This window comes from Onychomys torridus, chromosome 6, assembly GCF_903995425.1.
Source record: "Onychomys torridus chromosome 6, mOncTor1.1, whole genome shotgun sequence".
Classification (NCBI taxonomy): Eukaryota; Metazoa; Chordata; class Mammalia; order Rodentia; family Cricetidae; genus Onychomys; species Onychomys torridus.
The window spans coordinates 113,582,833-113,600,208 of NC_050448.1; the positions used below are offsets into that span (position 1 = coordinate 113,582,833).

At 42.7% G+C, this 17,376-nt stretch overlaps 1 protein-coding gene across 1 annotated transcript in view; it reads right to left on the minus strand.

The window, feature by feature from the left end:
• Positions 1-2,313: 2,313 nt before the first annotated feature.
• Positions 2,314-17,376, minus strand: part of Metap1 (methionyl aminopeptidase 1) — a 35,911-nt gene continuing 20,848 nt past the window's right edge. The window contains exons 7-11 of the mRNA XM_036190968.1: positions 16,215-16,353; positions 13,185-13,316; positions 10,316-10,459; positions 5,896-5,961; positions 2,314-3,862 (exon numbers count right to left, since the gene is read on the minus strand). Coding sequence (XP_036046861.1) covers positions 3,699-3,862; positions 5,896-5,961; positions 10,316-10,459; positions 13,185-13,316; positions 16,215-16,353 — 645 coding nt within the window. The 3' untranslated portion in view covers positions 2,314-3,698. The remainder of the gene's footprint in view (positions 3,863-5,895; positions 5,962-10,315; positions 10,460-13,184; positions 13,317-16,214; positions 16,354-17,376) is intronic.

Below are 17,376 nucleotides of genomic sequence, written 5' to 3' on the forward strand. Positions count from 1 at the left end.
CTATTATCCATTTCAACCAAACCAGAAGTGATTTAGAAGACAGTAATTAAGCAACAATAGCAAATCCCTGCTGTGGATGATTGATAAATAAAACACTGATTGGCCAGTCGCCAGACAGGAAGTATAGGCGGGACAAAGAGAGAGGAGAGGTCTGGGAAGTGGAAGGCTGAGGCAGAGAGACGCTGCCAGCTGCCGCCATGAGAGGATGTTAAGATACCAGTAAGCCATGAGCCACGGGTTCGAGATATAAGAACAGCTAGCTAGGAGCCTGCGCCATTAGGCCAAACAGTTTAAATAATATAAGCACTGGTGTGTTTATTTTATAAGTGGGCTTCGGGACTGCCAGGACTTGGTAGGACCCAGAGAGCAGCTCTCCAGCTACAAATCCCCAGCCTTCTTATCTACAATTTAAAACACATGAGACAAACATACATGCTAGTGACAGGGTTCTAAATTGCTTATCTACAAAAAATACAAAAGTAAGGAATGTGATAATTTATTTTCATTGTCAACGAAACTGGATTTGGAGTCACCTAGGAGACACACTTACAGGAGTGTCTGGAGTGCTTCCATAGAGTTTTAACTGAGAAGACCCATGCTGAATGTAAATGGCAACATCACATGGGCTAAGGTACTGGACTAAAAACAGAGGGAGAGGAAGAAGCCAGCCAAACACCAGCATAATCTCATCTGCTTCCTGAGGACACAAGCTTGATGCCCTATAAGGACAACATACTATGAAATGGTCTTTCTGTATGCTGTGAATATATACTGCTACCATTGGTTAATAAAGAAGCTGCTTTGACCTATGGCAAGACAGGAGACAGCCAGGCAGGAAATACAAGAGACACACAGGGAGGAGAAAGGTGGGGTCAGAGGAGACGCTGCGAGCTGCCACCTGAGAAGCAAGATGTAATAGAACTCAAGTAAAGCCATAAGACACGTGGCAATACACAGAATATAGAAATGAATTAAGTTAAAATGAGTGAGCTAATTAGTAATAAGCCTGGGCCATAGACCAAACAGTTTATAACTAATATAAGCAAGCCTCTGTGTGTTTACTTGGGACTGAATGGCTATAGGACACAGGAAAACACCATTCTTCCAAGATAGACCATGTCCCTTTAACCTTTATATAAGCCCAAATAAATCTTCCCTTAGGTTGCTATTGTGGAGTGTTGTCAGCAACAACAACAAAAAAAAAAAAAAAAAAAAAAAAAAAAAAAAAAAACCACTAGTACCAAGGGCAGACATGTTTTCTTTTCTGGATTATAACTACGGAATTACAAGACAGGAGAACAAAGAATGACCATCTTACAAATTAACCTGCAGATGTTGCAGCAGAGTAGAACACTTGCCTACTATATATACAAGGCCAACAGTTCAATCAAAAAATACATTAACTAGCTGTGGTTGTACAGTGAAAGATGCTTTGTAAACTAAATCTATTATTTTTAATTGGAGATATGTAACTAGACTAGAGCCCACATTGTTTTGTTTTAAATCAAACCAAGGAAAGCATTCCTACCAGCCATGACTAATCTTTTCACAAAACTATCCCAAGATTTTGTTCTGAAGCTTTATTTCCTACTTGTATAGACTGATCACCACCCCCACTTAACCAACTCTGTAAGAATACAAACTGTTCCTCTAAATATACCATTGTAGTAGGAATCTTAAAAGTTCTTATTAATTAAATCAAACCTGAGACCAGTTATTGGGGTGAATGCTGGAAGATCAGAGACACAGAAGAAGCCACAGCTTCCTCAGCTGGTCTTGTTTCCTCAGACTGCAAGCTTCTGAATCCTCATCCAAATGAATCTCAGCTGAACTGTGCTGCTCAAAAGCCTGAATGCTTAACCAGCCAAATGCTTCTAGTTTTCTGGTCTTCACGCCTTATGTCTTTTTGCTTTCTGCCATCGTTCCCTGGGATTAAAGGTGTGTGTCACCATGCCTGGCTGTTTCTAATGTGGCCTTGATCCAGAGGTATTTCTGTCTCTGAAATGCTAGGATTAAAGGCGTGTGCTACCACTGCCTATCCTCATGTTTAATATTGTGGCCGTCCTGCTCTCTGACCCCAGATAAGTTCATTTCAGGGAACACAAAACCACCACATACCATACATACTCTTGGCCTTAAAAGCTCTCACAATACAGCTATACCCCAAACAGTACTGGCATGCTGCTGGATTAAACATGCAATTATGGAATAATATACCTGAAAAGGTGTGTGCTCCAATTCAGTTTAGATTATGAAATTAGCCTCATTCCCATCAATTCCCTCTGAAATCACAACAAATGCAACTACAGTAAGTGGGATAATCATCCAAACGTTTAATCTCCCCTTTACATATTATATTAACATTCATATTACAAGGCATTCCATTCACAAATATTACAGTTCAATAAAAACTTTAAACACACACACACCCTGAAGTCTACACCAGACTCAATCACTTTACTAAATCATTAAAGTCATGAAAACATTATCATTCTTTTAAAGCAATAAGGTCTGAGGCACTCTGGAAAAGATGGTGTCTTAATGTGTCACTGGCATCAAATCATATACAATAAAGTCATGAGATACCCAGTAATCAAGGATACTCTCATGACAACTTTATGATCTGGTGTGTCTCCACTGCATACACTTGTATTTGGACAACAGAAGAGCACAGATTCTGGGGACCAGGGTCATTTCTGATGAGGCTCTCAACTACACAGGTGAGGTACATTGCAATACAGGAGAGTAGCTCCCCACTGAGCACTTAGTTCTCACTGCTGTTTACTAAACAGTAGAATCTCACAGCCACCCGTGACTGCGCAGGCCTGGAGACATTTGGAATTCTTCTCCCATCATCTGCCCCAGGACAAGTTCCACTCTTCTGAGTTCTTCAGAGGTATACCTTAGGACAGGATGCTGAAGAAAGGGGTTCCTGACCTCACACTTCTGGCTACACAGAGGTCTGAAATAGCAGTGGACTGTAAAATGACTCTGCAGCTGCCAGCCACCACCTGCAGCACAGCTATTTCTACCATCCAGACCTCACAGTCTGGCCACCTTTCATTCACTGACAGTGCACACTGCAGGAAGTCTTCCCTGCACACAGACAAGGGTAAATAATTAGCATGAGGGTGAGAGGAGGCCAATTCCCAACAGGAATCAATCACTAACAAATTATGGAAACATTTATGATAGCAGATATCCTGTCAAAGCAGAATCAACCCAACCAAAGGTCATGGAGTGTTCAGTAATTATGTCTGTGGAATTTAAAATGTGTGCATATATACTTTCATATATATCAATACATAATAGAAATCTGGAGCACATGCTGCTATGGTCTCGAGACGTCCCATCTTCACCCTTCTCCTGGACAGAAGCTGGCCCTTGTGGCTGGTCTGTGGCAGTGACAAAGCAATGAGAGCAGACTTAGGGGCAAAGTGCTCAAGGAACAAAGAAGAAAACACAGTACAGCGACTGAGGGTGAGGCCAGGGACCGAGGGCAGTAAGCATGTCTCCTTTATTCTTCTCAGCTTTTCAGACCCCAAAAGCTCTTGAGGACAGACACACACCAAATGCCGTAGTCCTTTCTTATCCACAGTCAAAACAAAATGAGTGATGTTTTAAAAGCTCTTCATTTCTGCACTTTCAATAAAATGCACAGTACAAGATGGTGTTCAGACATTAGGCATCTTGAGAAATTAAAACTGGGACATGAAATGAGGTCGAGAGTTCTCTAGTCTCCGGGTGAGGATTTCACAGCCGGCGTCCGTGACCAGCAGAGTGTGCTCAAACTGAGCAGATCGCTTCCCGTCCCTCGTCACCGCAGTCCATCCGTCTGGCCAGGTTTCATCCTGCCATCCACCTGAAACAAACAACACTAGTTACTTAACTTTGTCATTCACATTTCTAAATAGTCTCTAGGTAAGTATGTAGCAAGAAAGGATAAAGCCCAGCAGTGGCGCACGCCTTTAATGCCAGCACTCAGGAGGCAGAGGCAGGTGGGTCTCTGTGAGTTCAAGGCCAGCCTGGTCTACAGAGTTCGTTCCAGGACAGCCAGGTATATTACACAGAAAAAACCTGTCTCAAAAAATAAAAACACAGGAAATAGGGAGGAGTCAAATGCACTATCAAGACCCCTCTTAGTGCTTTGTTTTAGCTGAAGCCTCTCCACTTTCATTCCCATCTGCAGCACTAATGAAGTAATGATGTCTAGTTTTCCTCATATGTGTAGCAATTTGACAGTTTTTCTACTTCTCATTATCAAATCAAGGTGGCATTTCCAAAATGAAGGCACCAGACTTTCTTTCAGCAAACACATGGAAACTACTCCCCACCCACAAAGAACTGAGCAAAAACTTGAACTGTCAACTTTCCACATTAATGGACTAAACTATCCCAGTGTACAAAGTGAACAAGAGTTCCTGCACTGTTACAACACATCACTCCTGATGTAACTGTAAATGGCTGGTGACAGATTATAATATGAAATCCTTATAACCAGAGAAAGAGGGGTAAAAAGAAATAGGGTTTTGTGAGGTTTTTGTTTGTTGGTTGGCTGGTTTTGTTTTTCTGGTTTTTCAAGACAGGGTTTCTCTGTGTAGCCCTGGTTGCCCTGGAACTAGCTCTGTGGACCAGGCTGGCCTGGAACTCAGAGAACCACCTGCCTTTGCCTCCAGAGCGCTGACATTAAAGGCCTGTGCCACCATCATCCAGCCTGAGAAGTAGAGTTTTTGAGGGCTAAGGAAAATATGAGGGCTGAGGAGATGGCCCAGTTGACAAAGCACTTGCCTTAAAAGCATGAGGCCCTAAGTTTGATACCCAACACCTGTGCAAAACGCTAGGCTCTAGAGAGTTAGACACAGACAGCTCTCCTGGGGCTCACTGGCAGCCAGCCTAGCCTAATTGGCAAGCCCATGTCCCAGTGAGAGACTTACTTCAAAAACAAAGTGGATGGCTCCAGAGAAACAGAACATGCGGGCTGAGCTCTGGTCACTGAAGTACACCTGGAGTATTTACACCTGGAGGATCTGGAAAGGTGTGCTTCAACAGAGGGCTCAGGAAACTAGCCAGCAGCACTGACGTGCTACACTGCTTAAATCCACTGAGCTGGCAGAAGTACTTCCCAGTTATGATCTATGAATGCTCCTAACCAAGAGCCCGCCATGCAGCAGAGGATCACAGGGAATGGCCACCAGAGACCAGTGTCTGTGACGTGCTTCCTTGGGATGCTGCTTGAAACCACAAGGTGTGGATGCTGACTGAGGCAGTAGATGGCTCATCAGTCTGGCCAATTTTGCCACATAAGCAGCTGTGTGTCCTGGGCAAGTTACACTCTTCAAGGATCTGTTCACTCTTCTGATGCCTTCTTCATTAGCGGGAATTAACTTGTATAACTGACTGTCTTCTCTTCCCCTTCCTACGTCAAGCAAGAACTTCTAGAGGCTTGATGCAGGATCTTATTACAACTCATCCTTTGATTAAGACTGTGATGCATAGGGATCACAGACAGGTACTTTACATTTACCGACAGCAGAAGAATTACCATGTAGACAGTATCTCCTTAGAAATCCTTAAACGGTCAATTTTCTACACACTACCAATCAAGATGAAATGGAAAACAAAGCAAAGAAAGCAAGCAGAACCAGCTACTGATTGATGGGTAACAAAAACAAAAATTCAACAAATGTTACAAGGTCTGGTGCACCAGCAGATAAGGGTACTTGCCACCAGCCGGACAACCTACATTTGGTTCCCAGGCCACACATGGCAGAGAACCAATTTCCACTCATTGTCTGCCCTCTACATACTATGAGTGCACTTGTGAAAATTAAAGACATAAGAATTTAAAAGAAAAAAAAAGAGTTACAAATAGGGTATAGGAACACTCACACTCACCTTCACAAATCATTGGCTCAATTGTAAACACGTGGCCTGACTTCATCACTCCAACTGCCTTATTTTCTGAAATTAAAAGAAAGTCTCAAAAGACACCAAAACTCAACAGCAATGAACTGAACAGCTTGCAGGAACATGGGACTGACATGTCCAGGAGTTCCTCTTCATAACTCTCCCAAATCCTCGTTTGTCTTTCAGCACAGAGGCCATCACCAGTAACCACCCGTATGCGGGAAGATTTTACTCCAGACTTATGCTATCTAAGATAAAATACAGAGATGTCCACAGCATAGGCTTCAGATACAATCACCATTGAGGAAAAGCACTCTTTATGTTAATACAGATTAGAAAAGGCAACCACTGCTCAGTATAGTGGAGCATATTATAATTCCAGAACTCCACAAGTGTGTGGAGGGATGTGTTTGTTGGTTGTCAAACAGAATGCCATTCATTACCCATCACCCATCCACTTATGGAAGTTTGAATGACATTTGTGTCACATATCAGAAGCCTCTCACATCTTTGAGGAAGGGGAGTATGTTTATATATAGAAACAAATACATAACTTTCAGGAAGGTTTGTAAGTAATCTTTTATCCCACTCTCAAATGGAAATAAAACTGTGCATAGTACACAATCTGTTTAAAGAATGAGGAGACATTTCTTTCTATCTGAAAATAAATTGCATTTCACACTCTAAAATATGCGGCCTTTGGTCAAGTTCACAAATAGTATTTTTCATGACCACCATGAGACATGATTAAGGAAACCCAGTCCTGCTTCATCTCCAAAGCCAGAATTAAAAACTAGGAACAGTCTTTTCAGAAGATCTTGACTAATATGGAGCACAGGTTTAAATTTTAAAATTTAAAGCATAAAAGGTGATAAATTTATCAGCTAAATGAACATGGCATTTGCTCAGGCTGGCCACCAGAGGGCAAATACGTCAGCAGCTCCAAGGTTCACTTCCTGTCAAAGGCATCCAGGGAGCTGAAGTTTTCCTGGTCCTACCTGGCCCACAGTCAGGACAAATCTCTCTCACCTGCCAGTCCCACAGCCAAGTAAAGACACAGAGACTTATATGACTGCCAGCCGCCACCATGAGAAGATGTTAAGACACTGGTAAGCCACGAGCCACGTGGCAACTTGTAGATTAATAGAAATGGGTTAATTTAAGATATAAGAACTAGATAGCAAGAAACCTGCCATGGCCACATAGTTTATAAGTAATATAAGCTTCTGAGTGATTATTTTATAAGTGTGCTGCAGGATTGGGGGGAGGGGGGCCCTCCAGCTACACATCCATCTCAGCAGGACAGCTGCTCTATCTACTCCAGCTGGACTGGCAAGGTGTGATGGAGCCTTATCCACACACTTCCATTCCAGCCCCCTCCTGGTGTTCAGCCAGGCATACTGCTCCCCACTACCTTAGGGGTCCCAAAGTGCACTCACTGCAAATCCTGTTTTGAAACTCATGTGAGGCCTTGGAAGAATAAATCAACTAAGAACTATCAGAATTAGATTGATTTTTCATTTCTAATATCATAAACTTTCTCTCAAAGTGGCCTGATTTACAGGGAGTCAGTAAGAGGAAAAAGTACTAAGAATTCTTGTGTGGCATCACAGAGAATAAAAGGGATGGAGGGATCCAGAGCTATGCTGTCTGATGCTGCCACAGCAACAGATGGGTTTAATGTAAAACAAAAACAAAAAGACTGCAACATTAACAACTCAAACAGTATTATGTATCTCACTAACTTTTATACTAATTAAATGTTGGGAGATCTAAAGTATAATGGATTCAAAGGGTAAAGAATTAAATCCCACTGACTACTTTTTAATACAGCCACTAGAAGAGTTAAAACACTCTGCAGCTCAGACCACTAGCTACTAGACGGAGCTAACAGAAAACCTACCTTCCAGTCCTGTTTCCGCCTCTCGTCCATTGGTCACTGAACCTCTACCACTCAGGTCACTCTAACAACTCAACAAACACAGGCCGCCGGGCGGTGGTGCTGCACACCTTTAACCCCAGCACTCAGGGAGGCAGAGCCAAGCGGATCTCTGAGTTCAAGGCCAGCCTGAGCTACAGAGCAAGATCCAGGACAGACACCAAAACTACACAGAGAAACTCTGTCCCGAGGGAAAAAACAACAACAACAAGAACAAAAATCAACAAACACAGGTTATCTGAGGAGTTAGTTGCCCTACTCCCAGGTAAATTTTAAACACTTGAGCCGGGTGAAGAGGCACATATCTTTAATGCCAGCACTTGGGAGGCAGTGGCAGGCAGATCTCTGAAGGCCAGCCTGGTCTACAGAGTGAGTTCCAGAACAGCCAGGGATTCATAGTGAGACCCTGTCTCCAAAAAATAAAATAAAATAAAATAAGAATCTGTGCCTATTCTATGTGCTTAGTGTGCTGGGTGATTGCAGAGGCCAGAAGAGGGCATCAAATTCCCTGAACCTGGAATTATGGAGTTCATCAACTGCCTAGGTGCTAGGAATCCAATCTGGGTCCTCCATAAAAGCAGCCAGTACTCTTAATCATTGAAACATGTCTCCAGCCATGTTTTCTTTTTCATACTTAAGTAAATGCTTTAATAGGAAACTTAGGGTCTCTGGTATATCACCACTAATGACTCAACACCCCTCTCCTCCCACAAATATCACCGTCTTCAACCTCACTAGTCTAAACTTGTACCAGCTTGTTGCCTCTGCACCTGGGAAAAAACTCACTCCCTCTCTGTGGTCTCTTGTAGACCTGGCCCTGGTGATGACAACAGCATGTGTGTTTTGTGAATGGAGTCGACACTCAGGTTACATCAGGGTCTAACCTCCACCAATAAAGCTGCTACGTGTTTTCTAATACTATGTCTTTTCCTCTTTCTTTCTCTTCCTTTCTCCTAACACCACAGCTCACAGAATGATGTGGTCTGCAAGCGAGTGCTCACCGATACGCTGCATGCTGTTCTACAGCACCACTCTACCGTCCCCTGCCAGGGGCTTCACGCTCACCTACTTCCTCTTCACAGGCACGCACCTAGACACAGCTGCCCACAGCATCACTGCCATGAGACCAGTTATCTTGAACACCTTTCACCACAATATAACCTAGACACTACTGTCCATTCTGTCACCCCAAACTACCAGCTCTATGACACACATTTATGCACATGGCTGTGTCCATTCTTTTCCTTTTTGACTCTGTGGCGGCATCACACTTGTATACAATGCAGTGAGCACATTCAGCCCCACTACCCTCGCCCACCTCCTCCCACTCCACCCTTTTCCTTCTCCCCAGCCAGTCCCCTGCTACCCTTGTTTCTCTTTTCCTTTCTTCCTGACCCATGAGCAGTCACAGTTGCTGTGTTCACAGTTTCAACTGCTATGTCATATCTGCTAGATACAGTACTTGCCGAGCAGTCAGAATCTGCCATCTTCTCCTCCTCAGACAGCTTTTCCCAGCCTTCAAAAGAAACCTCTAGACAAGTTCAGCCTGGGTCTCAACTTGGAGCATCTACTCAGGTCTCCTCCACCTGCAATGCTTTCCCATCTCATCCACAGACAGAAATCTCAGGCATGCTTTAGTTAATCCCCAGGACCCAGTGACCAACTGCTTCAGTCCTTACTGAAGAAGTACTAAATACAGGTAAAAAGACTGACTCCAGAGTCAGCAGAGCCCAAAGGTCAGCTCTGGCACTGTTCACTAAACTGTGTGATTCTGAGCAAACCAACTGTCCATGTGAGCACATAATCTGCTTTTCAAAGTAGGGCTGGAAGAGGCTGAGGATGTAGCGCAGTGTAGCACTTGCCTAGCAGGCACAAGGTCCTGGGTTCAATCCAATACTGGAATAGTAATAAACAAAGCTGAGAAATGATTTAGAGATGGGACAATCAAATGAGATAATGCATATAACCATGACTATCATTCTAAAACATCAGGTCACTTTTTATGTATGAGTATCAGGCAGAACTCTAAGTGTTCCCCAGGTATCAACTCAGTCCTAACAACACCATCATTCCCTACTACTGTAGGGTGAGAAAATCAACACAAAGACAGTACTGAGCGTTTACATGAACGTTCAGAAAGAGAGGAAGAAATGTGTCTAAGTCATACAGTCATGTGCATTAGATTAGATTCCTTCTGCTGCTCACTTTCACAGACAGCTTTCACTTCTAACACTAAATAACAGGTGCACTCCTGCTAATAGTTCTAGAGAAAAGATCTCTGACAATGTCTTAGTCCACATACCTGAGTCAGACTTCAACCGGACTCACGTTTGAACAGGTAAAACTGGGAAGGGAAGGCTGTGCTCATAGCCAGCACATCACTTCAGTGAAGACAAACCAGGAGACACTGACTTAGACTAGAGTATTTGTTCATAAGTAGAAATAACCAAGTATTTGGACAGTACTCACTGGCATAATGTGGTACGTTGGGGGCTGTATGGAAAAGTTTGTGGATTCCATGCCCACAATAGCTCCGAACAACTGAAAATCCATTTGCTTGGGCGTGTCTCTGAATGATATTTCCCAGTTCTCTGTATCGCACACCAGGCTTCACTGAAAGAGAGAAAAGTCCATGAGGAAGAGGAGCACTTAGGTGAGCAGTTGGTTTACATGTAGCAAGGACTTTGTACACACATGCTGTGATGTCTGATTACACATGGGAGGAAATGAAGGCACAGGGAAATGCAGACAGCCAGGAAAGGACAGAGCTGACTCTGAAACAGGAACACCTCCCTTAATGCAAAAACAGGGGGAACACCATGCAGAAGACCCAGGGGGTCAAAAAAAGCACCTTCTGTTTCCTCTAAGAACAATCACTAAACAACAGAATGGAAAACACATTTCTTCATCCTCTTTCCCTAAGGGTACCAGGGTTCTCTAGAGAAACAGAACTTATAGAATGAAAAAATAATGCATTTTTTGAAATATGGAAAATCAGTATGTACCCATTAAATATATTGAAATTATATATATATAATATATATATATATAGGAGGGACTTATTAGAACAGTTAACAAGTTGTGGTCCAGCTAGTCCAACAACGGCTGGCTACCAACAAAAGGTCCAAGAGCCCACTAGTTGTTCAGTCCATGAGGTAGGATGTCTGAGCTAGGCTTCAGTATATACACCAGAATCCCAAAGTAGGAGGCTCTCATGCCAGCGAAGGAGTGGACTTGCCAGAAAGAGCGAGAACAGTAGGCAGAGAGCAAGCTTCCCTCTTCCATGTTTATGCTGGCTGCCAGCAGAGGTGTGGCCCAGATTAAAGGAGGATCTTCCCACCTCAAAGATTAGATGTGGGTATTTAAGAAAAAATCCCTCACCAGTGTGCTCAGCCATTGGGGTTTAGCTAACTCCAGATGTAGTCAGGTTGACAGCCACCACACTAAGGGAGGACTGTTTTGTTCCACTCCATTCCAGAGCAGAAGACAGAGTGGAGTAGTGAGACTACTCCGCCAGTCAAAGTGCTGGCCACCAATCCTGAGACTGAGTTCCATCCCCAGGAACCACACAGTAGGAGAGTACTGGGCCTAGCATATACACGTGCACACAACAGACACCAAACAACTGCACGGCACTTAAAGAGAGCCAGTGAGGCACAAGGGGAGAAGTGTCCAGGGAGTAACTTTCCCCAGGTCTCCGTCCAACTGCTGACCTGGACGGTCTGGAAAGGTGCTCTGCTTGCTGTTCTTACTAGTCTGCTTTGTGTTTGAGTTTCAACCCTGGTCCCGTGACATCAAGGACTTATTGTCACTGCTATTAAGAGCTGTGTGGCACTCAGACCCCAGAACCTCCCAGACTCCTGGAGAACACAGCATGTGTCTGTGTGCCCTCTGATGCCCCCAGTCTCTTCCTTAGCTCACTAAGCTACCTCATCCAGAGGTTTCAGTAAAACTTCCCCTAAAGGATAACTAGCCAGCCAGAGGGGTATTTTAATCAACATCTGAGTTCTGAGAAACTACCACAGTAACTTTTCCAGTCATCTTTTTTCACTCCCATCAAGAGCTTATCAGTCTTGGGCACATGGTGGACATGCAACAGAAGTTCAGGCCACAATGCACAATACATCATGGAAGAAATCCTCATTCAACAATAATGGCAGAGGAATCAAGATGGATTATTTCCCAAATATCCAACTGGGGACAACCTTGATCCCAAGGGTCTTATCTGGAGTCAATTTTAGTCACACAGGAGAGAGCTGATATGGTATCCAGTAGATAGGCACCAGAAATACAGTTAAACATCTTAAAATATTACTAGACTCAAAGTGCCACTAATAGATACACCCAAGATTTCTACTCTAGAAATTGTAATCATCTTTCAAGCTTTCTATACTCCACACTGGGAAGGGCGTTGGTTTTTAACTGTTGCAAACACGGTTGGATTTTTCTTTAAAATATGGGAACATTTCCTCCATTTGTGTGCTAAGATTTTAAAGTTTTTTTTTTATTGCACAGTAACTAAACTTGGGGTGAGGGGAACTTCCCACACTAATAACTTATCATTTTAACTCATGCAGCCTTTATGTAAATCAGTAAAAGCTTCTTCATTTCTTATATGTCAAACAGTACACTAAAAACAGTAAAAATAGATCAATGTTATCAGACTTAACCACACATTTCTTAAAGAATTCCACTCTGGCCTGGCAGTGGTGGCTCACATCTTTAATCCCAGCACTCACAAGGCAGAGACAGGTGGATCTCTGTGAGTTCAAGGCCAGCCTGGGCTACAGAGTGAGTTCCACAAAAGGTTCCAAAGCTACAGAGAAACCCTGTCTCGAAAACACCCCCCCACACACACACAAAAAAAGATATTAGTTGAAAAAATAGCAAATTAGAATGTCTCTATGATTCTACCCTAACTAAGCACATATACTATCTGTATCTGCCTTAACACAAGGCAGAAAGAGAAAGACTACAAACACTAAGAACACTGGGAGAAGCCAAGAGGCAGGCAATCATGAAGGAGGCTCCAACCTCATCCTCCAAATCCCTATCCTTGTTTTAATTTCCTAGGAGAAGAACACAGTGCAAGTGGAAACAAAACCAAATAAAAATAAAAATGCAGGGCTGGACAGTAATGGTGCACGCCTTTAATCCCTGTACTCAGGAGGCAGAGGCAGACGGATCTCTGAGTTCAAGGCCAGCCTGGTTTAGAGCTACTCAGCATAGCCAAGGCTGTTACAAATCGAAGCCCTGTCTCAAAAGCCAAGAAATAAGTAAATAAAAGCCACTGAACACTGGTGGAGGCGTTGCAGGTGGGAGCACCGGTGAGGCTGACCTGCATCGATGGCTTGCATCAGGCACTCGTATGTAGTCTGAACAAGTTTCCGTGCTCCTTCATCCACGTCACCAACAAAAAAGGTCTCATTTAGATCCCCATGATAACCATTTCGATAAAGAGTGATGTCCACTGGAAGAAAACAGAAAGGCAGATACAAAGGCCACATTTATTTACATTGTAAAGTCAAGCACAACAGCTTCATGTAACCAAATGAAAACAATTCTATCTGTATTTGCTAGTTCACCAGTGAGTGTAGTGCTGCCTAAGAGAAAACCCTCAAGGGCAGTTCAACTGAACTCCCTGTAGAGAACAAGAATACCGACATGCAGCACAAGAAAGATGCGGGCTTTCATGCTAGTAATGAGATCTTTGTGACAGAAGAAATATGACATGGAAGACAGCTGTGTAAGACAACTGACCAGGTTAGCAACACTGAACTGCCGACTTCACTAAGCTCTGAAATTAAACATGAAACATTTCCACTCGTCTAGCTTGTTCTTCCTGGGACACAAGAGCAAAGCTTATCTAGTTCTAGGTTTTTTTAAAAATTCCACTGGTCTTTCATCCATCTGTAAGTATTCATCTGTCTTCATCCCAGACTCAATAAAGATTACTACTGTGTCACTACAATAAACTACATGACTATCTAGAGAATAACACTTTACGCTACAGATTTCGGGCACCAGCAACACTGCAGAGTAGACAATTCATTCCTGAAAGATACCATATGCTGTGCACATAACAAAAAGAATAAGCTTTAGCCAGGTGTGGTGGTACATGCCTTTAATCTCACACTGGGGAGGCAGTGTCAGGAGGAGCTCTTTGAGTTCAAGGCCAGCAATAGCTACAATAGTGAGACTCTGTTGCAAATAATAACAATAATTAAATATTACATGAAAATCAGGGCTGAACTCAGAACTTATGAAATGTTCATAAACAATCTTAAGCAAGTCAGTAACAACTACAATAAAGGCAGTATTATATTTAATCTCTTCTATCTGTAGTCTCTAATTTGGATTTTTGCTTCTTTGAATACTAGAAAGACTAATTTCATTAGTAATAAAACTGCCACGTAGGGGAGGCCTGGAGAGATGGCTCGATGGTTAAAGCATTTTCCAAGCACTAATGAGGACCTGAGTTTCTATTCCCAGCATCCACATAAATGAGGTCCAATGTGACCCCAGCCTTGAGAAAGCAGATGCAGGAGTATCCTGGGGGTGCATTGGCCAGCTAGTCTAGTTAAAATGGTGAGCTCCAGGTTAAGTGAGAGTACCCTCAAAAACAAGGTAGAGAGCAACAGAGGAAAACACCCAGAGTTAAACTCTGGTGTCCATACAAGTGTGCACAGGTGAGCGCACACATACAAGAACACATTCACTCAAGCACAAGCTTTACATACGTTTGAACATAAGTTGAAATATATACACATCACACACATCAGGCGCACACACACACACACATCACACACACACACACACACACACACACACACACACACACACACACACACGACTACATCTAGAAAGGCCTACCATTTTTGATTTAGAACTCAGCATATGACTGACTATGTGTTGTAATAAAACCCACCCCCATTCCTTCCACTCTTCATTCCCAATTTTATGTTAGTTTTAAACACACCGAATCCCCTTAGTGCTACCTCTATATGCATGGGTGTAGGACCACCTCCTGGAGCATAGGTAGCATCCCTGACTCTCCCTCCCTCAAGCCACTGTTGCTCCTCAGCTAAGGGTAGTAGGACTTCATGAGCCTCCGAACCACACCCAATGCTAGAGCCTTGGGTGGCGTGACCTCGTAAAGCCTTGTATGTGCAGTCACAGGTACTGGAAATTCATGTATGCAGCCCTCATGTACATCAAATGCTGCTTCACTGCCTCTGACTCTCAGGATCTTTCTGCCCCCTCCTCTAAATTGGTCCCTGAGCCTTGGCAGGGTGTGGGGTGAGAGGATGCAGGTGTGATACAGATGTTCCACTTAGAGCTAAGTACTCCAGTCTCATCTATTTCTCTGCATGCTGGATAGTTATGAGTCTCTATTAATCACCATCTACTACAAAAAGAAGGTTCTCTGATGAGAGTTGAGAGCTATACTGATCCGTGGGTGTAAAGGTAAGAACCTAGGGTAGTTTAATACCGTGTCCTTTAGCAGAATGGTAGTATCACACTCTCCCCTGAAGCCTATGGACTTAGCCAATCAGGGCTTTTGGTAACAGTTAACAGTATCAGGCATGAGTTTCTTAAATCAGAAAGTGCCTGGGTATCCCCACAACATCCATGTTATTATTGCACCAGGGCTATCTCTTGTCAAGACAGCTGTTACTGTAGCTCACAGGGCTCACAGCTGGATGAAACTGTTGATTTTCTTTTCTCTAGGTGAGCTACCTTCACTGATACTTTCAACCCCAAAGGGAAATGTTATTGTAGCTCAATAACAGTAGAGTACAAGAGTTCAAAGCCACTCCATTTTAAAAAGGCACTTCTGCAGTTTTTCCCTTTTCTTAAGGTCTTTCTAAATTACAACTAAGGGTTTCCCTGAAATCTCCCCTGAAAACCTACCCTGATCTCTTCATAACCATTAGTAAATTTTGGTAAAAGAAAAATTACATAATAGGCCCGATATTACTTCTGCATTGACATCTTTTGCCTACTTACCAATCACAAGGGGAACAGGCTGTGAAGAAATACAGGTTGTATAAAACACATCATACTAAATGTATGCTGAAAACAACACACGCACGCATGCATACAATCATTAACAGGAAATCCACCAGCCCTGGGAGGCAGAGATAGGTCTACATAATGAGTTCCAGGACAGGTGGGGTTCTGCAAAGAGACCCTGTCTCAAAACAAACCAACAAATAAACAAACAAATAAAGTGTTCCTTCAATTTTGAGTGACACTGAGTTTTAAATAGAGAAAAATCAAGTAAAGAAAACAGAAACCATCTAACAGACACTCAAAAAGCTTGTTTCTTTACTCACAGTCACAAATGTCACACATTACTTCTTACCATTAACAATATCACCTTCTTGCAGAGGCCGTCTGTCTGGAATCCCATGGCAGATGACTTCATTCACTGAGGTACAACAAGACTTTGGGAAATTATAATAATTCAAAGGAGAAGGATAGCAATTTCTTGCAATGCATGCCTACAGTAAATTAAAATACAGAGAAAATCATTTGGAATGTATAAAAGGAAAAAATCTATACACAATTAGATCATAAAATCTGAAAATTTTTTATGACAGATGCTACTATTAAGAACTGATATTTTACTTGAAAACAGTGATGGGGGCATATGTATGTGCATGTATATGTGCATGAATGTGTACTAGCAAACACACACACACACACACACACACACACACACACACACACACACACACACACACACGTTATTGCCACCCAGGCTTTTCTTAGAACTCATAGACCAAGAAAATGGTACTACAGACATATCGATGACACCATGCCAGGCCAGTAGATGTTATCCTGTCCAGTATCTAGTATGCTCTAGGCTAATTAAATATACTGTATGCAAACCAGTTTACTGGTCTTCAGGTAAAGGAGAATCAAATTCACATAATACAAATACGTGTCATCCATCAAGATTCTACTCTGACTTAACTACTACTTATGAAACATACCTTCAGTAAAAGGAATGCATATTAATAAGCACTTTTAATAATACCCTCTTATGTTAAGGCCAACTGCATCCCTATAACAAGAAAATGAGTACATGTATAATTAAGAAATGGTAAAGTACTTTCTGCAGCATTTAATGCTCACTTTTGATATTCAGTGGAGTAGGAAAACAGCTGTGTGAATCTTACACCACGGTAGTCACAGTGCTGTAGGATCCACATTGCCGAGCGGTTCAGGTCTAGTAACTCTCTAATGGCTGCACAAGATATGTTTGTGAAATAGTCCATAACTTTAAGAGACTCCACAACTTCTAGAACTGTGTAAGTAACTGAAGTTCCCTGAGGTAGAGAATACTCTCCACAGCAAACAGCTACATCTTCCTGTGCTTCCCCTATGTGGGTGTACCTCTGCAGTTATCATTCCACATGACTTTGGTACTAACACCTTTCTCCTCAGTTCCTACAAAATGCACCTACAGTAGCACCAGCTCCTTACCTACTTCCAGAGGATGCTGGTGATAGTGAATGAGT